Source organism: Balaenoptera borealis (genome assembly GCF_965194805.1).
Source record: "Balaenoptera borealis genome assembly, chromosome: 21".
NCBI classification, from domain to species: domain Eukaryota; kingdom Metazoa; phylum Chordata; class Mammalia; order Artiodactyla; family Balaenopteridae; genus Balaenoptera; species Balaenoptera borealis.
Genome location: NC_138880.1, coordinates 22,394,743 through 22,415,681, shown reverse-complemented (window position 1 = coordinate 22,415,681; position 20,939 = coordinate 22,394,743). Strand labels below are relative to the sequence as shown.

Sequence of the window (20,939 nt, the reverse complement as noted above, 5' to 3'; positions counted from 1 at the left end):
TTTTCAAGGGCAAAACATTTCAGGCAGTAGTTGAACAATTTATTGCAAAGAATTCTCTCTTTCGGATTGTGGGAATATAGTTCTGTCCTCTGAACATGGTTCCTATTTTATCTTATCTATACATTCTCGATACTATGTTGGATTGTTCCAATTATGAACAATATTAGATAAAAGATGGCAATGGAATAATACTATCAAGATGTTGAAGGAAAGCAACTTTCAATCTAAAATTTTATATGCAGCTCAAATTGTCATTTGAATGTGAGATGAAATAAAGATGATTATATAAATAATATAAAGTTTGACGAAAGTTTAGGAAACAGATCCCCATTTGAAAAAAGTCTTGTAGGAATATTCTTTAGCTAAAGAAAAAAGAAGTTCCTGAAAAAGAAATGAAATAAGTTCAAGAAAGAATTTATCAAATCTTATTTAGTAAATCTAAATAAGTAATTACAGTTGACCCGTGAACAACACGGGTTTGAACACCCAAGTCCACTATTACGAGGATTTTTTTAATAGTAAGCACTACAGTAGTACACAGTCCACAGTTGGTTGAATCCATGGATTCAGAACAAAGGATGAGGAGGAACCATGTATACAGAGGGCCGACTGTAAGTTATATGTGGATCTTCAATTGCACAGAGGGTTGACTCCATTGACCCCCATGTTGTTCAAGGGTCAATTTAACTTAAATAAAGGCTTTGGGACTAAAACTCCAAAGGATATTGGAAGAGGAAGAGGAACAAGGAAGATCAGGAATGATAAGGTTGTTATCAGTGGGAGTATACAATATTGAGAAGCTTTAGGAATTTATTGGGTAAATATAGGCCTAAATTCAAATAATCACCAGAATAGTAAAAATAGAAAATAAACTTTTAAATCAGCAGAAGAAATTTCAATATATCAGATAGACACTAGGACAGAAGAAAAAGTAAAAATAAAGCAAAACTCTGTGTGTGTTTGTTTGTGCATATACATTTTTGTGTGTGTTGAAAAAAACTGTCTTAATAGAATGGTACCTAGAATAAATATAAATGAGTTTAATTTAACATCAAATAACAGTGCTTTCACGTTAGATTTTAAAATCACTAGCATAAGATCCCACTAGGTATTTAAAAAATTTCTCTCAGAAAAATATGAGATTAAAGACAAGGTATTTAAAAATTTCTCTCAGAAAAATATGAGATTAAAAACAAGGTTATAGTATTTTAAAATATGGTTTAAATTTTTTCTACATATATATGTACATACATATATAATATACATACAGAGGGATATGGAGAGAGAATTTATTGCGAACAAACACAAACACACATAGAATAAAAGAGCACAGGTGAATATTCCTAAGATTGAGTATGTACTAGGCCAAAATAGAGCCTCCATAAAAAAACAACTTTATGTACATTATATTTTCTCACTATAGTGAATTAAAATCAGATATAATTTACAAAATAATAGATTTTAGCAAAATAGTAGGATATATTTGCGTTAAAGTTCTTGAAACCTTCATTTTCAAGCACTTTCTCACTGCTTCTCCTCCCACAAGTAAAACTAGGCCCAGAATGTTCTATAAGTAAGCTTTACCAAAAATTCAAGAAATAGATGATCTGTATCTTACATGAGTTGTTTTAGAAAATATAAAAGGACAGAAAACTACCCAATTCATTTCATGAGACCAGTATCATACTTTTAAAAATTCAGCTCTGCAGAAAAAAATGTTATGTTAATTTCATTTCTAAAGAAGTTGCAAATATCCTAAATACAACTGTAATTAAATCCAATTGAATAGTAAAAAATGATTTCAATGAGATCAAGCCTGATTTTTTTTTTAAGTGTAAGGATTTTCATAATAAAAAACCCTATAAAGTAAAATGCCATAAAATGAATTCAGGAGAAAAAATCCATGATTATTATAGTATTTATTTAACAATATTATTAAAGCATTCACACTGCACCAGACACTGGTCTAGGGCTTTACACATATTAACTAATTTAATTTTCATAATAATATTATGAGGTAAGTAGTATTATCATCCACATTTTAAAGATGAAACTGAAGGAGATTAATTAGGCCAATTAAGTTCATTGCACTAATTAGAGGCAAAGCTGAGATTCAAATACAGGCAATCTGAATCCAGCGTCCAGGTCTAGGTTTTTAATCACTCTTTATGCTGCCTCTTTTGTGATAGATGCTGAAAAATCATTTGATAAAGTTAAACTTTTAGTATAAACATACTAGAACTCTAGGACTAGAAGAAAACATTTTTTACATAAAAAAGCTATGTTTATAGAAATTTTCATAAGTTAGATACAATTTTTTTAATTTAAGGAATAAGAAAGAATACCCCCTACCACTCCTCCTATCCAACATTTATTCACTCAACAGGTACTTGTTTGTCACCCACTATATTCCAAGCACTCTCCTAGGCACAGGGAGAAAAATAACACAGGAATGGGGAAAGAGAGTACTGGGTGGGAGTTACGAGTTTAAATAAATGGATCAAAAGGAAACATTTCAATTAAGAGTTGAAATAGGTAAGGTGGTGCTGGAGGTTCTGGCCAATGCAAAAAATAAAAATACCTTTTAAAAAAGGGACCAAGAGATAAGAATAGAAGTGAAGAGATAAAAACTATTATTAGAAGGTGCTCTAGTCACTTACATAGAAAAGCTTCACAGAAAATAATTCATGTTAATAAGAATTCAGCAGATTTCCAAGAATTAAATCAACCTAAAAATCCATAGCACCTCTTTACATCAGCAATAACAAATTAACACATAATACAAAATTAAACAGCATTTATGTGAATATCTTGAGTTTAACTTACCAGAGAATGCATAAGACCTTCATACTCATGCATGCACACACACGCTTTAAAAACTCTATTAAAGAACTTTAAAAAAGATCAAAATAAGTGGAAAGAAACACCACTTTGTTGTCAGTTCTCTCTGAATTAATGTAGACATTGATTATTCAATATTCCTAATAAAAATTCTAGCAAGATTTTACCAGGGAATTTGAAAAGCTGATTCTAAAAAATATATTGAAGATCAAGGGCTCACAATTAGGTAAGGCAATTCTGAAAAAAAGAAACCCAAACTATTGTATTAAGATGTTACAACTGTCACTGTTTGCAGATGACATGATACTATACATAGAGAATCCTAAAAATGCTACCAGAAAACTACTAGAGCTAATCAATGAATTTGGTAAAGTTGCAGGATACAAAATTAATGCACAGAAATCTCTTGTATTCCTATACACTAATGATGAAAAATCTGAAAGAGAAATTATGGAAACACTCCCATTTACCATTGCAACAAAAAGAATAAAATACCTAGGAATAAACCTACCTAGGGAGACAAGAGACCTGTATGCAGAAAACTATAAGACACTGATGAAAGAAATTAAAGATGATACCAACAGATGGAGAGATATACCATGTTCTTGGATTGGAAGAATCAATATTGTGAAAATGACTATACTACCCAAAATAATCTACAGATTCAATGCAATCCCTATCAAATTACCAATGGCATTTTTTACGGAACTAGAACAAATCATCTTAAAATTTGTATGGAGACACAAAAGACCCCTAATAGCCAAAGCAATCTTGAGGGAAAAAAACGGAGCAGGAGGAATCAGACTCCCTGACTTCAGACTATACTACAAAGCTACAGTAATCAAGACAATATGGTACTGGCACAAAAACAGAAACATAGATCAATGGAACAAGATAGAAAGCCCAGAGATAAACCCACGCACCTATGGTCAACTAATCTATGACAAAGGAGGCAAAGATATACAATGGAGAAAAGACAGTCTCTTCAATAACTGGTGCTGGGAAAACTGGACAGCTACATGTAAAAGAATGAAATTAGAATACTCCCTAACACCATACACAAAAATAAACTCAAAATGGATTCGAGACCTAAATGTAAGACCGGACACTATAAAACTCTTAGAGGAAAACATAGGAAGAACACTCTTTGACATAAATCACAGTAAGATATTTTTTGACCCACCTCCTAGAGTAATGGAAATAAAAACAAAAATAAACAAATGGGGCCTAATGAAACTTCAAAGCTTTTGCACAGCAAAGGAAACCATAAACAAGACGAAAAGACAACCCTCAGAATGGGAGAAAATATTTGCAAACGAATCAACGGACAAAGGATTAATCTCCAAATTATATAAACAGCTCATTCAGCTCAATATTAAAGAAACAAACAACCCAATCCAAAAATGGGCAGAAGGCCTAAATAGACATTTCTCCAAAGAAGACATACAGATGGCCAAGAAGCACATGAAAAGCTGCTGAACATCTAATTATTAGAGAAATGCAAATCAAAACTACAATGAGGTATCACCTCACACCAGTTAGAATGGGCATCATCAGAAAATCTACAAACAACAAATGCTGGAGAGGGTGTGGAGAAAAGGGAACCCTCTTGCACTGTTGGTGGGAATGTAAATTGATACAGCCACTATGGAGAACAATATGGAGGTTCCTTAAAAAACTAAAAATAGAATTACCATATGATCCAGCAATCCCACTATTGGGCATATACCCAGAGAAAACTGTAATTCAGAAAGACACATGCACCCCAGTGTTCATTGCAGCACTAGTTACAATAGCCAGGTCATGGAAGCAACCTAAATGCCCATCGACAGATGAATGTATAAAGAAGATGTGGTACGTATATGTAATGGAATATTACTCAGCCATAAAAAGGAACGAAATTGAGTCATTTGTTGAGACGCGGATGGATCTAGAGACTGTCATACAGAGTGAAGTAAGTCAGAAAGAAAAAAACAAATATCGTATATTAACGCATGTATGTGGAACCTAGAAAAATGGTACAGATGAACTGGTTTGCAGGGCAGAAGTTGAGACACAGATGTAGAGAAGAAACATATGGACACCAAGGGGGGAAAACCACGGTGGGGTGGGGATGGTGGTGTGCTGAATTGGGCGATTGGGATTGACATGTATACACTGATGTGTATAAAATTGATGACTGATTTTTAAAAAAAAAGTTACAAAGGTATATTAATTAAAAGAGTATGGCATTAGCATGAAAAAGATAAATAGAGCAATTGAATTGAGAATAGATTGTTCAGCAAATCCTTTTAAATATGAGAATGTGGTATATGTTGAGCTGGCAAGAAAAATCAGTGGTAAAGGATAGAGTATTTGTTAAATCACATTAGAAAAATTGACTATGTAGAGAAAAATGACTTTGAGCCTACCTCACAGCATATTACAAAATAAACTCCAAATGAGAAAAATTTGAAGAGCAAATCTATAATTTTAATGAGAGACATGCCTTCTTCTGTATCAGTTTTTGTAAAAAGAGTTCTAAAAATGTCATCAGCCAACTAGTTTCCAAAGCGTCCAAGCTCTGAATTGCAGCCCTGTGTTTTTCTAGCTCTTCTTGTTATGTTTACATCTATGAGGAGGATAGAATTTCAAAGAGAGGTTGCCCAACTCTATAAAAATAGAGAGAATTGGTTTAGAAGAGGCCATTAGATTTGGTATCCAGGAACTCCTCTGAAACTTTAGAGAAAGGAATTTCACTAGCCAGCTGGGGACACAGTCTTAAAAGCACCCAAAGCATTTTGGACTTTCTGTAGGAGAACTCAGCTTGACTAAATATCTGGCAACAAACAAGCATTACTCACCAAGACATTGAGAAATACAGAACTGTTACGTTTATTTTTATTTTATTTAGAGATGCAGACAAGCTCCTGTAGCCAAAGCAAAACTTGGAACCATTCTGTATTTTGGTCTCCGAGCTTAGGTTTATTCTTTTGTTTTATAAGAGATTCAACAGTACTTTTGACAACCAGTGGTTTTCCCCAATGTCCTAATATTATCTCCCTTCACAAAATAGGCTCTCACAGCCAGGCTGTAGTAAATAATCCCTGAAAACAATATTCACTGCCACTCCTGCCTCCTGAATTACTGTATTGCCATGTTTTAAACATTCTGGAACAAAGGCTCTACAAACCCAAGCTATTTGGTTCCATAAGAGAATGGGTCATAAAGAAAAGAGGTTGGGCTTCCCTGGTGGCGCAGTGGTTAAGAATCCACCTGCCAATGCGGGGGACACGGGTTCGAGCCCTGGTCTGGGAAGATCCCACATGCCACGGAGCAACTAAGCCCATGTAAGACAACTACTGAGCTTGTGCTCTAGAGCCCATGAGCCACAACTACTGAAGCCTGCGCACCTACAGCCCGTGCTCAGCAACAAGAGAAGCCACCGTGATGAGAAGCCCACTCACTGCAACTAGAGAAAGCCCACGCGCAGCAACGAAGACCCAACATAGCCAAAAATAAAATAAAAATAAATATATTTATTTTAAAAAAGAGGTTTATAAAGCCATTATTATTATCATCATCATCATCATCATTTTCATTATCATTATTATTATTATTATTTTGCCAAGGATGTTGATTGTATTCTTTTCTCTCCACATGATTCATTCTTAATGGTAAGAGCTTTATTTTAGCAAGTATTTTTGAGGTCTTTGGAATTTAGGAGTAAATACACAAAATAATCCATCCAACATTCCAAATCATGGGTTGGAGAGTAGGAATTATTGTGTATGTGTGTCACCCTATAGAGAAACCTGTAGGTAATTTACGTAAGGAAAATAGAGTTTATCTCTAGCAGAAGAGGATTTTCTCACAGCCTGACTGCTTCGGGGAGCAGTCCTCCTGGAGAAAAGAACTGGAGGGCAGAAGTTCAGGTTTCCACTTAACATGTGAAAAATAAATTTGTAGTAGAGTTTTCAGAAGGAAAAAGGATTCTCTTTAGAGTAGTGAGTCCCATGCGACTAGAGGAATTTAAGCAGGGGATGGGTAGTTGTAAGAGAAAAAAAAAAACCCATAAAAGCTTTCAGAGGGCCCAACTGCCTTTCCATTGCTGAGAGTATTTCTGAAAATTCATTTGGGGGCTACATTCATTTGTATACCTCATCACTTATGTGTAATTCTCAGACCTTGAGGGTTGGTGGATTGGGCATACACTTCAGTTTAAGTAGACAGCTTTTGGGGGGCGAACACATGGAAGCTTTCACATTTTCCTTGGCTCCGTGGAGCCCTGTTAAGGCATAGAACTAGGAGGAACACATGAGAAATGAAAGGCAATACCGGTGTGGGGAACTTTCGTTGTCTTCCCTACATGAGAAACATGTGACACAAACAAACAAGTATATTGGTCAGTTCCTTGTCAGCGATTTTGTTTATACCATTCTTCCTTGTTTGAATTCCTCCCACCCCATCTCCACCCATGGAAATTCAACCAGTGTTCCTGTCCCAAATCAAATGGAACTTTCCCCATAAAATAACTCCCTGATTCATTAAATTAATATAATAATTCCCTGATTCATGCTTCCCATATGTCTTTTCAGCTTTTCAGTTTTAGCACTTAATGGGTACTTCTCTTGCAGCCTTTAGGTTATTCTAAAAATATCTTTTCTTACCTACTGGAATCTAAATTTCTGAGGACAGAGAATGTGTCTAAGATCCTTACACCTAAAATGTGTAATGACACCTGAAATGTGTAATTCTCTACCTTATAGCTAGTACATTTCAATAGATAGATATTAAATGAATGGAAGAATGAATCAAACATTCTGAATAGAAGGAAAATGTCAAAGTTGCTTTGCTACAGCAGGATGCCTCTCTCCTTTTCCTTTGATCGAAACTATATGTTCTTTTATTTCAGACTTTGGGCTGGAAAATGATCCTGTCATTTTCCAAGTGACAAGAAAACTATGAGGGGTACAAAGTAGGGAAGTTTGTTGAGGGCATATGCAACTCCATGAAATAGTTTTGAAGATCAAGGTATAATTTTTTCCCCTTTCAGGTAAGGAAAACTGTGTATGAGTGGAATTAGAAAGAGGAAAAAGACCAAGTGAAGTTTAATCACTCATCATGAGTGGTATTAGAACCATTGAGAAAATTATCGAGAAAATGACTTTCCTTCTAAAAGGTAAACCCTGTCAACAGCAGGAGGTAAAAACCCCAGTCAACAGCACTGAGTGAAAGGTAAGAAGATTTTAAGCAACTTAAATACAAAGAAACTTTTTAAGACATTAGTGACTCTTTTCCACATTTCCATTAAGGTTCTATCCGTAAAGAAAATATTCCCCTGTATTCCACAGCAATATATCTTATTTTTTTTAATGTGCAGCAATGCCAGCCAACTAGAAGCTGAGGTGGAGACACTGAACAGCTACCTTGGCACTCGGTTCTTAATATATGTTCAAAGGGTTAAATTTTTCGGCAAAGCCAATAAGATGACAGCCAGATAAAACATTCACAGTCCTCAGGGTGGAAAATAATGTTGCCAGGCCAACCAAAATATAATTTCTCCTATGTCTTTTCTCTCCAGGAAGTACCTCTGAAAAACACCTTTCCAGCACAATAGTCATTGAATCCAATTATATATTTTTAGACACCACTAACCATTCTTTTTTTATTTCTTCCATTTCAAGAAAAGTCTCCACATCTGGAAAGAACAGCAATGAAGAACAGGAACTGGTGCATTCATGCTCGGCTCCTACCGGGCATGTTTCGTTTAATTTCCTCCGTTTTTATGACACTTTCCTATGCTGCTACCCCAGACGTTCAATGAAACACCTCACTGCCGATAAACTGTAGGGGAAGGAAAATCAAAGAAAGTCTGACTGAAGGTCTGAGTGTGAGATCACCACAACCATCAGCAGAGGCAACAGGAGCGTATGTTCAGGCTTCTCAGAACCACTTCTCTGGGGTCTCATCTTGGTCTCTGTTTATAAACTCTGCTGCCTTTTGCACCTCTGATCCATCGCCAGGCAGACTGGTGCGCTGTCCTACCTGTGCTTGTCTTCTGTAGCCTGTCTTCCTCCGTAATGTCAGAAAGAACACAAAGGGCCCTATCACTGGTTCAGTTTTCCGTACTTCACCCATAAAGTCTGCAATCAATCAGTTTTTCCCCTGAGCAGGTGAGAAGTCATTTCCTTCTATCTTTTCGTTTATTAAGAAGCAAGAACCAGCTATGAATACTATCTAGAGCGTGGTCTGGTGGAGATAGGGAGGAATGAGATATGAGATACAGGTCAAAAACCGAGCCATGACCTCAGCTTTAAGCATGATGGAGAAGAAAGGCAAGGTTGGTGCCTAGAGAAGCCATCTGTTTAGAAAAAGATGTGAGGTAGATAAAGAATACTTAGCACCTCGTCTCTGCATATTCATTATCTAAGAAAAAAAAAAGTTGGCTTTTGCTTATTTACAATATGTGAGTGAGTTTCAAATCCTTGCCTAATAAGTGGAGGCAAGGTGGGGAGAGTCCATGAGGGTGCTAGGTGTCCACAATATGTGAGACAGAAAAGCACAAAATGGGGAGTGTTGACCTTAAACAAACAGACTGCCAGTTATTTCTCCAGCAAAAAATGGGTTTTTTCGGGATCAGCAAAGAATTGCAACGGTGAGCCACTCACAAGTCTCCCCGCAGCAAGGAGAGGAGAACTCTTTTAAAGAGGAGAAGAGGAAGTTGGGAGGGCTGTACTAAACATAGAGTCCATTGGCGGAATTGAGAGTGCCAAGTATAGTGGCTTTTCACTGGCTGAGTTGTGGCAGTCTCTCATTGGCTGAGCTCTTGCCAGACAGGAAGAGGAAGTCTTTCTTCTTCCTGTCGGGATCTGCAATCCTTGTAGGGTGGAGAGCTCCCCCTCTGGCTTCCTGACTCTGTTTTAATTAAGATGTCTTTTTATTAATTTTTATAGGTGGTTGTGGACTCTAAAGCCAAACTGTGACAATTCTGTAAACTTTTCAGGGGGCAACTCTTGGCCTATTTTAAATATCCTAAATTAACTTTTTCCTTCACTACTCTTTCTCCCTTACACAACCACACTGCCAGTTAAAAAGAAAAATTTCCCTCTCATATCTCTATTGGGATAGGTGATAAATAAATCTCTTGATTGGTTTTTAAAAATTTTTTATTCATCAAATATTTATTACCTTGTATTCAATCAGTACAGTCCTATGCTAGACACTGAGATCAGAATGGTTCTATTTTTTTATTTTATTTTATTTTTTACAAGGGAACAATTCCACACTTTTATTTATTTACTTTTCAGTAAGTTTAAATCTTTGAAGGGTACAGCATCACACGAATTCTGTGTCCAATGGCCTTAGTAGAAAGGTTGCTTCAGAATTTCGCATGAACCATGCCACTGTTTCCATGAGCACGAGCTATCTTTCCCCAGATTACTCTGGTTTTGTTAGGTTTTCCACCAGGAGTTACTGTGTTGTTCTTTGCTTTGTACAGATAAGCACATCTCTTGCCTAGACAGAATTCAGTTTCATCTCAAGCATACACACCTTCAATTTTCAGGAGAGCTGTGTGCTCCCTCTGGTTCTGTAGACCCTGCTTATAGCCAGCAAGAATGGCCTTGGACCACAGCCTTCCAGACATATTTGTTGTTTTAGAAGTCCTACTCCCAGCAGGCCTCCACAGGGTCCAAGATGGTTGAAAAAGAAAAGTATTTTTTTAATTTAAATTTAAAATTTTATTACGGAAATGACATTTAACATGAGATCTACCTCTTAAATTTTTTTAAATGTACAATATGTTATTGTTGACTATAGGTACAATATTGTACAGCACCTATTTAGAGATTATTCATAGATACCTCATACAAATCGAATCAAGCCATACCTGTCTTCTGTAACTGGCTTATTTCACTTAGTTTGTCCTTAAGCTTCATTCATATGGTCATGCATTGCAGAATTCCTGTCTTTTTTAAGGCTAAATAATATTCCATTAGATGTATATTCCATAGTTTCTTTACACAGTCATCTGTTAATGGACTTTTAATTGCTTCCACAACTTGGCTATTGTGAATAGTGCTGCAATGAACATAGGGGTACTAAAACTTTTTGGATCCTGATTTCAATTCTTCTGGATAAATTCTAGAAGTGGAATTGCTGGATCTCAAGGTAATTCTACTTTTATTTTTATTTGTTTTTTTAAAAATAAAAATTGTATATATTTAAGGTGCACAGCATGGTGTTTTGAGATATATACATATATATATATATATATAGTGAAATGATTACTACATTCAAGTTAATTAACATATCCACGTCCTCACACAGTTAACATGTTGTTGTTGTAAGAGCACCTGAAATCCACTCTCTGAGCAAATTTCCAGTACACAATCCAGTACCATTCACTATAGTTACAATGCTGTTAATCAGATCTCCAGATCTTATCCATTCTACATAATGGAAACATCATACCCTTTGACCAACATCTCCCCATTTCCTCCACTTCCCAGCCCCTGGTAAACACTGTTCTACTCTGTTTCTATGTATTCAACTTTTTTAAGATTTCACATATAAATGAGATCAGGCAGTATTTTTCTTTCTGATTCTGGCTTATTTCACTTAGCATAATGTTTTCCATTTTCATGCATGTTGTCGCAAATGGCAGAATCTCCTTCTTTTTTAAAAGCTGAGTAATATTTCATTGTATGTACATACAAATATTTCTTTACTCAATCATTCATCAATGGACACTTAGGTTGTTTTTGTATTTCAGCTATTGTGAATAATGCTGCAATGAATATGGGAGCACAGATATCTTTTTGAGGTACTGATTTAATTTTCTTTGCATATATACCCAGAACAGGGATTTCTGGATCATAAGGTAGTTCTATTTTTAATTTTTTGAGGAACCTCCATATTGTTTTCCATAATTGGTATACCAATTTACAATCCCATCAAAAGTATATAAGGGTCCCCCTTTCTCCACATCCTCCCTAACACTTGTTGCCTTTTTTGTCTTTTTGATAATGATTATTTAACTGATGTGAGGTGAGATCTCATTATGATCTTGATTTCCATTTCTCTGATGATTAGTGATGTTAAGCACCTTTTCATATATCTAATGGTAATTTGTATGTCTTCTTTGGAAAAATGTCTATTCAGCTCTTTTGCCCATTTTTTATGAGTTTATTTTGCTATTGAGTTGTATGAGTTTCTTATATATTTTGGATATCAGATATATGGTTTTCAGTTATACGGTTTATCAGATTTATGGTTTTCAAATATTTTCTCCCATTCCATGGGTTGCCTTTTCATTTTGTTGATGGTTTCCTTTCCTGTGCAGAAATTTTTAGTTTATTTATTTATGCTTTCGTTGCCTAAGCTTTTGGTGTTGTATTCAAAAAATCATTGCCAAGGTCAATGTCAGGGAGGTTTTTCCCCTGTGTTTTCTCTTAGGAGCTTTATGGTTTCAGGTCTTATGTTTAAGTTTTTAATCCATTTTAGTTGATTTTTATGTATAGTGTAAGATAGGGGTCTATAGATCTCTGATTTAAAACAAAATCCTTCCTTTCCTTCTTTCTGTGCACTTCTTTTCCTTTACTTCCTCATTTCCTCCATTCCTTTCTTCCTAATTTGGTCAACAAACGACTAGGTGAAGATGTGAAAACACTGTCATCCATACAGGGTTACGGGCACTGCCTAAGGGAGGCTTTCAGAATCTGAGTGGGGTTCCAGAGTGTCTGGGGGCTTGGGTGCACTGGTGGCAGCCTGACCTGGTTATTCGAGGATGAGAGAGTTGAGGAAGATGTCTGAAGGCGGAGGTGAGTAGTGGCATCTAATGTGAAAGACTGAAGATTGAGTAGGGTGAGAACAGCATCCATGAGGAGGAGTGAAGTGGCAGTTGCTAGTGTAGGGTATTCAGAAACCAAGCAGCTTGAGAAGTTTGTCACACCGATGGCGGAGAGATGGGGAGGGTGGAGAGGAGGGTGATGGTGGCTTTGATATGAGTTGAGTACCTATGACGGTAACTAATCAAATAGTTATTTATATTGAGAAAAATTGAGTCCGATTTATTGCTGCTAGAAAAGGGAGTCACAAATATGGAAAAAAAAGAAAACTAGAATGAACCCTGTAATGTTAGATATGGAAATATTAATGTGAATTTATAGTTTTCAATAGATAGATGACAAATAGAAAGAAAAAAGGAAGGAAGATAGGAAGGAAGGGAGGGAGGGAGGAAGGAAGGAAAATGTGGGGATAGATAATGTAATTGTATATAACATAGGTCATATATATCCTAGCTCTGTCCTGAGAGAGCCTGGGAGCAGAGATACTCCAGTAGCAATGAGCATATCTTTCACTCAGATCTTGCTTTATAAATACCATTCTCCACTAAAAGGAACCAGAGCTCCTTGGAGAAATTTCCGATTCCTGGACTGGGGAAGGGAAGAAATGGATGAGCCAGGAACATTTTGATGTACCAGAAAGTAAAGAAATGTTCCCCATATGATGGAACCATGTCAAAAGGATACACAAACCAGCCTGAGATCCACACTGGTCAAATCTGGGACAATTTGAGCATTAAAATAAGTAATAATAGCAACATATTATAATCAATTGAATAAAACAGAAATCCACCAGTACATACAGATATGAATGCATGAATAAATGAATGGATGAATAAATGAATGAATGACTAAATGAGCAGAGGTGAAAGATTTTCGTAACAGTGAAATGCCAACTAATAAATAGAGGAGAAAACTACAGAATAAGAAAATCATCTGGCAATTATCACAGTAATAAGTAACTCAGCCAAAAACATCAATGCATGTAAAACATTTTGGTGAGAGTTAAATGATGCACAAGATATTTCTATAAATTCAAAGAACTTCTGTGCAAAATGCTTGTCAATTATATAGGTAAAAGAGGGAATCTTTACAACTGGGGAAACCTGGAAGAAACTATTTAATCACGTGCTAATGTTTAATATCCCCAGTAATGGCACACATTGAATTTGCTTATCAGTTGATAGAATGCAGTGAGAATAATTTGGTATTACTTTTCTGATACTCCTGCCAAAAATACTTAACTTGAATCTAGTCATGAAGAAAAATCAGACAAACCCAAATTGAGGGACATACTATAAAATAACTGGCCTACAATTTTTAAAAGTGTCAAATCATTTAAGTCAAGTAAAGATGGAAGAATAGATCCAATGTGAACAGGACTTAAACAGATGTGCCAACTAAATAGAACTGGATTCTTTTCTAGAAACGATATTATTGGAAAATGGTGAAACTTGAATAAACTCTGTAGATTAGATGGTAATAATGTACCCATGTTAAATTCCTGATTTTGATGGTAATAGTGCAGTTATGTGGAACAATGGCCTTGTTTGTTGGATATTCATACTTACCTATTTGGGAGGTGATGGGGCATCAGGTTGGCAACTTAAAATGATTTAGGAAAAAGAAAAAATGCTCCTGGTATTATTCTTTTAGCTTTTCATAAGTTTAAAATTAGTTTAAAATAAAATTTTAAACACACACACACTACCCACACACAGTAGCACAGATAAAACTGGGGAAATCTGCACAAGATCTGTGGATTCTATCAATGTTATATCCTGGCTGTGATATTGTACTACAATTTTGAAAAATGTTTCCATTGAGGAAAATTGGTTAAAAGGTAAGAAGAAATTTCTGTATCGTTTTTTACAACTCCATGTGAATCTACTATTATCTCTAAAAAATGTAATTATAAAAAAATTTTTAAAAAGTTAGATTAAGGGAAGTAATGTTTACTGAGCATAACCTCTCATTGAATCTTTTTTTTACATTACTGTATTTTTTACTGAAGTGTAGTTATTTACAATATTATATTAGTTTCAGGTGTACAACATAATGATTCAATATTTTTATAGATTATACTCCATTTAAAGGTATTATAAAATATTGACCATAGTCCCTGTGCTATACATTACATCCTTATATCTTATTTATTTTTTTAAGACATTTTTAGTTTTTTTTTTTTTTTTTATTGGAGTGTAGTTGATTTACAATGTTGTGTTAGTTTCTTCTGTACGGCAAAGCAAATCAGTTTACATATACATATATCTACTCTTTTTTAGATTCTTTTCCCATATAGGTCATTACAGAGTATTGAGTAGGTCCTTATTAGTTATCTATTTTATATATAGTCATTGAATCTTTATAATGGCCTATGACAGTGGTATTACGCTTATTATACAGATTAAGGAAACAAAGTGAGAGAGTTTAAGTAATGTTCAAAATTTGACTGTTTGTAAATAGAAGAAATGGGATTGGATTAGAATTTTGTCTGGTTTTACAGCTAGAAGAAAATATTACTAGAAAAAAATCCAGAAGAAAGATTCTAAATATACCATATCACTGTTACTGATGGAAACTTATTAATAAATGCATGCTTTTGTCAAATATAGGGCTAAAATTGAAAAACTAAATAATACCCACTAAATTCTATGGTCAGGCCATGGGGTAAATAATTTTGATTTATATGATTCCACAAAACTCAAAGTTCAATATAAATCTACAAATAATATTTTCACAATTCAACTACAAAGAGAATCCTAACATCCTAAATGGAACCCAAAGTGCTTGAGAAATGTCTGGTATTTTCGTGTCAGACGTTACAATTTATAAACCAAATAGTTAACAGTAAATATGAAAGCATTTAAGAGGAGTATCTGAGTATAGGAATTAAAATGAGAAATAGGAGTAAAAGTACTGATCATCTAAGTAGGAGATTCTATTCTTTAGAATTAGCCCATGTTTAGTGCTGGATCTTATAGAATATGCTTTGTGAGGGAAGATAGATTCTTCTGTAGAAGATGGGGCATCACAAGGCAAATGAAGTTAGTGCTGGTTATCTGTTCTCTGATGAAAACACGTCCAACACTGGAACTCCAGATGCAGCCCTTAGAAACATGACCTTTTGATAGAAACATTGTAGAAGAGGAATGGCTGTAAAATGGGGAAATACTCCATGTCCATATGTGGAAGCAAAATGGGAGAAAAATTACTATTTAGCAGTAATAAATACTATTAAAAAATATTAATTCGAGAGATTAGATCTTTTTCCTGGTCACAGTGAACATATTTCTGATTCTATCTCTGGCCCAAACAATGAAAAAAATGGATTGTGACATCTGAATCCATCCAGGAAAGTTCAAGAATGTAATTAACTTTCTCCTCAAACCTAACATAGAGCTTAGAATATTATTCACTGAAAGTATGCTTCAAAGATGAGGAATCATAATCATAACAGCAGCTGTTAGGTGGGCTTTCCTACAATTTCTAAAGTTACCAGCTAGGAAAACTGATCTAGCTGAAAATCTAAAGACAGTTTGGATATATATATATATATATATATATATATATATATATACTAATATTTTTTAAAGTTTTTATGTATTTTGTAGGCTACAACTCAAGGATTTTTAAAAATTTTATCTTCTGGGCATTATATTTCAGATGTCCATATTTATCCACCTGGTGTGTGGAGATAGCCGAGCTAAGTCCTCATGTTAACCTCTTACTTCCTATGATCATGATTAACTGGGAGATTTAAACCAAAGCTCCTTTTCTACTCTTTTAAAACATAGAGTGCTTAACAAAGCTATACTTAGTGTCTACGAGAATTACTATCTAGTGCATTTAAATACTGTGCATTTAAATGAATAATATATAATTTAGGTCAGAATTTTTTTTTACAAAGTTAAGTGTATTAAATACATTTTCCTCTAATCTTCAGTTATTATTCATGCTGATTTTTTCCTCATTCTTGAGTAAAATTAGCTTATCACAAGTCTTTATTGGGTCATCCTGATTTTATGGTACTTGTCACTGGATCCTCATCTGGGAATTAAAATACCTTATTCAAGTATCAAAACTTTTATAGCCTTTTCCTCTATCTTCTGTAGACTTCCACTTCCCCTTATTATCCCTGTATTAAGAGAGACATAAATAATTTCCCCTTAGAAACTGTCAGGCAAAGTCGGAACTTTTTAAGTTCCAAGCTTCCCTCTGCTTGTCCACTTCCTTATGTTCCAGCAAAAATCATGTCGCTGAGCAATATAATGGTCTGGGGAAAATGATAGTCTTTTAAATATTTTAATATAAATGTTATTTACATGTGTACTTTAAATTTTTTCTCTAGGTGCCCTTCCCAATCAGATACTTCACAAATTGTTTTCACTTCCTCCCGCTACTCAAGTCTAAAAAAGTTCTCAGATAACTTGGAGTGTGTTAAGCAACCATATAAATCTTTTTAAACGTTTTTTGAAAAAAAGAGGGAAAGTAAGATACTTAAAAGAAAAAAAACTTAGAGATGCTGCAAGACCAGTATAGGCATTATTATGCAAATATTTGGAAAACAATTTTCAGACCGGCAAACACTGATGAGCTTTTTCTCCCCTCACATCTATATTCAGGGAGAATTCTGAAATGCTAAGATTACACAGTCGTCTGGTCACCGACCAATATCTTCTTTCAGCCCTGCTCTCGGAGAGTACCAGATCTTTAGGCAACAATGAAAAATGTCTAAGGTTATACATTTTATCTTTCCCTTTGCTTTTGAAACCCCTTTCCTTACCGAGAATTTAGAAAAGTCAGGTTAGGTTTCAAGTACTATGAAGCTAGGATCTAGATTCTTCCATTCTTTTTAGGCCTTGAGGAAAAGGACAAGTATAATTCTTTTTTTTTTTCATATATCCACTCTTATTGTAGATTCTTTTCCCATATAGGCCATTGCAGAGTATTGAGTAGAGTTCCCTGTGCTGTACGGTAGGTTCTTATTATCTATTTTATTTATAGTAATGTGTATATGACGATCCCAATCTCCCAATTTATCCCTCCCCCCCATCATACCCTGGTAACTATAAGTTTGTTTTCTGCATCTGTGACTCTAGTTCTGTTTTGTAAATAAGTTCATTTGTACCCTTTTTTCAGATTCCACATATAAGCATTATCATATGATATTTCTCTGTGTCTGAATTACTTCACTCAGTATGACAATCTCTAGGTCCATGCATGTTGCAAATAATATTAATTTGTTCTTTTTTATGGCTGAGTAATGTTCCATTGTATATATGTACCACATCTTCTTTATCCATTCCTCTATTGATGGATGTTTAGGTTGCTTCCATGTCCTGGCTATTGTAATAGTGCTACAATGAACATAGGGGTGCATGTACCTTTTTGAATTATGGTTTTCTCTAGGTATATGCCTAGGAGTGGGATTGCTGGGTCATATGGTAGTTCTATTTTTAGTTTTTTAAGGAATCTCCATAGTGGCTATACCAATTTACATTCCCACCAGCAGTGTAGAAGGGTTCCCTTTTCTCCACACCCTCTCCAGCATTTATTGTTTGTAGATTTTTTGATGATGGCCATTCTGACTGGTGTGAGGTGATACCTCACTGCAGTTTTGATTTGCATTTCTCTAAGAATTAGCAATGTTGAGCATCTTTTCATGTGCTTTTTGGCCATCTGTACGTCTTCTTTGGAGAAATGCCTATTTAGATCTTCCACCCATTTTTTTGATTGGGTTGTGGGTTTTTTGGGGTTTTTTTGATATTGAGCTACATGAGATATTTGTGTATTTTAGAGATTAATCCCTTGTCAGTTACTTCATTTGCAAATATTTTCTCCCATCTTAAGGTTTCCGCAGCTGGCAGGTTGAACTAACAATTGGTGAAGAGATAGGATTTGGGTCAGATGCCCAGCCAGGGACGAATACTTGTATTTGTTGAGGGCATACCCTTTATCCTATCCTTTGGAAACATAAGAGTCATCACAGGTAAGTGGATGCGAATCTAAGTCCAGTAGAGGCAAGGGCACAGCATCTGGTGAAGCTAGCAAGATGTGACTCCCAAACCTGGAAAATGATGGACGATTTTCTATATTGAGTGTCATTTGTTGTTTTGAGAACAGCAATTCTCTTGACTAATAAAAATCTTTAGTGAGGGAAATGCTGAAATGTGATCTTATTTCCTTAGGTTTTTAGATTGAGATGCCAGGAAGACAAGAAGTAAATGTTATTCTGAAGGTTGTGTCACCCAGAGAGAAATGAATAAATAACTGTCACAGGACACTGATTCTGGGCTCATTAACGGAAAGAAACAAATTAACATTTCTTCACATGAGATAAGGCTTCTTTTCTATTGATAAAGAATATGTTGGGGAATTTTAATTATCTATTGCCTAAGATAATTCAGAAACTTTTAGAAAAACAAAACACCAGTGAACATGAAAAGCAAAAATATTTTGCATCCTATAAATTTTTATTTCAATTCTTGTTAATATTTATGCATATATTTTTATACACATAATTTGTTGAAAAATATACTCATTTTGACTTCTGCAATTTATAGAATATTTATATTTCCATGTAACAATATAATTCTAGAGCCTTTTAATATATTATTTATTATAATATTATTCATGTAGTCTGATTCTCAAAAGTATTTTTGCACCTAACCAGATTGCACTGAAGTAGGAATGAGCCAGTACACACTGCCATAAGTTGAGATAGCATTGTGTATTACTGAAATTTATTTTTGAAGTCTTAACTGCAATATGTAATGGTAACAAAATTGCTTTTATTTGTGTTTCTATGTATTTTTTTAATATGGTTTGTGATTTCTATTATTATGGGTAAGCTTTTTTTTAAATTATAATAAGCACTTATTTAGCAGACTGTGGCTGGTAACTTTATATATTTGTGTGTGTGAGTGTTTGTATTTGAGATCAAAATTTTATCAGTTATAGTGTCGTATATTTTGTCATTTACACGTGTCATTACTCTAATTTACAACAGTTATTTCCATTTTTATATCCTTAAACATTCATTGGCTGTGTTTCTTTTGATAATACTTTACATTTCCTTAATAATACTGCATTTATTTTCCTGCTCACACAGGCCTTTATTAAAACAGAATTGCCTGCAGCTCCATAGTGACATAAGAAAGTAGTCTATATGGCAAAAATAAACTGAAGTAACAGATTTTCCCACTTTATTTGCAAAAAATCCTGAAGTCTCTAGCCTTAATTTACCATTTTCTAGGGAGTATTTTGCCAGCTGAAATGAGTTAAAGTAAGTTTTTTTAACCAAAATTTTACAAATAGATATCTCTAACAACTTACACTTTTTCATTTGTACCTATACTTCGTAATCCTTTTATTTTTGCTTCCATGGTAATATGTCTTCAAAATTTAAATGAAAATGTATTATTTTAATAATTCTTGATAATTTCAACCACATAAATATTTAAATGCACAAATTTTCAAGTCTGAGAATGTATAATTCTTTGATCATTTTATCTTAGTACCTAAGATTCCAAGTATGTACTAAATCTATACAGTGATAATATACTCACCTAACTGGGACCACTATTTCACTGAGAACTATCCATCAGGACAACCTAGTCATTCCCTTCCTTCCTTTCCTTTCCTTTCCTCTCCTCTCCCCTTTCTTCCTTCCTCCCTCCCTTCCTCCCTCCCTCCCTTTCTTTTCTTTCTTTCTTTCTTTTTCTTTTCTTTCTTCTTTTCTTTCTTTCTTTCTCGGTCTGTCTGTCTCTGTCTCCATCTCTCTAGATAGTCCTGGGGTAAATTTAAATTTTTACCATCTAGATCATTCTTTTAAAAAGTTTTTCCCTATGCATTCAGCTGCTTAAGGTTACATAGATGTTAATTAAATGCAGATATCCAGGCCCCAACAAACTTATTGAATTAGTTTCTGTGGTGGAGCCTTGGGTAGAATTCCTAACAAGTTCCCCAGGTGATACTTATATATACTAAAAATGAAAACCAAGGTTGTAGAAGTTTTCTTTTTCTATTCTAATATCAGTAAGGCCAAATATAGAGTTGTTACTATGTAGTTACGTGGCTATACTCACATCATAGCGGTGACCAACATGAGAAATGATTTTATTTATTTGTTTGTTTATGTATCTATTTTCTATCTCCTGCCTTTCAGATAAGTGCTGCATGAAAGATGTGTGATCTCTTTCATTTCACCTCTGTATCCAGTGCTTAGAACATGGCCAGGTACATAATTACAATTGTCAAATGAATATG

The 20,939-nt window shown here is 34.6% G+C and overlaps 1 protein-coding gene and 1 pseudogene across 6 annotated transcripts in view; one reads left to right on the top strand and one right to left on the bottom strand.

Moving 5' to 3' along the window:
• LOC309619762 (uncharacterized protein) overlaps window positions 1-20,939 on the top strand; it is a 434,282-nt gene that overhangs the window by 390,356 nt on the left and 22,987 nt on the right. Inside the window, exons 12-14 of one of the 5 annotated variants that reach the window (XR_014239186.1) lie at window positions 7,877-8,751; window positions 11,597-11,647; window positions 18,860-20,909. Coding sequence is in view for 1 of the 5 variants with exons in the window: in XM_082375435.1 (XP_082231561.1) it covers window positions 20,902-20,909 (8 nt within the window). In the remaining 4 variants the exon portion in view is untranslated. Of the gene's footprint in view, window positions 1-7,876; window positions 8,997-11,596; window positions 20,910-20,939 lie in introns of those variants that run through there. The other 4 variants (XR_014239187.1, XR_014239188.1, XR_014239189.1 and 1 more) reach the window with 4 other exon arrangements.
• LOC309619765 (large ribosomal subunit protein eL33 pseudogene) lies at window positions 8,990-11,606 on the bottom strand (annotated as a pseudogene). Its single transcript has one exon. The product of its transcript is annotated as a large ribosomal subunit protein eL33 pseudogene (transcript).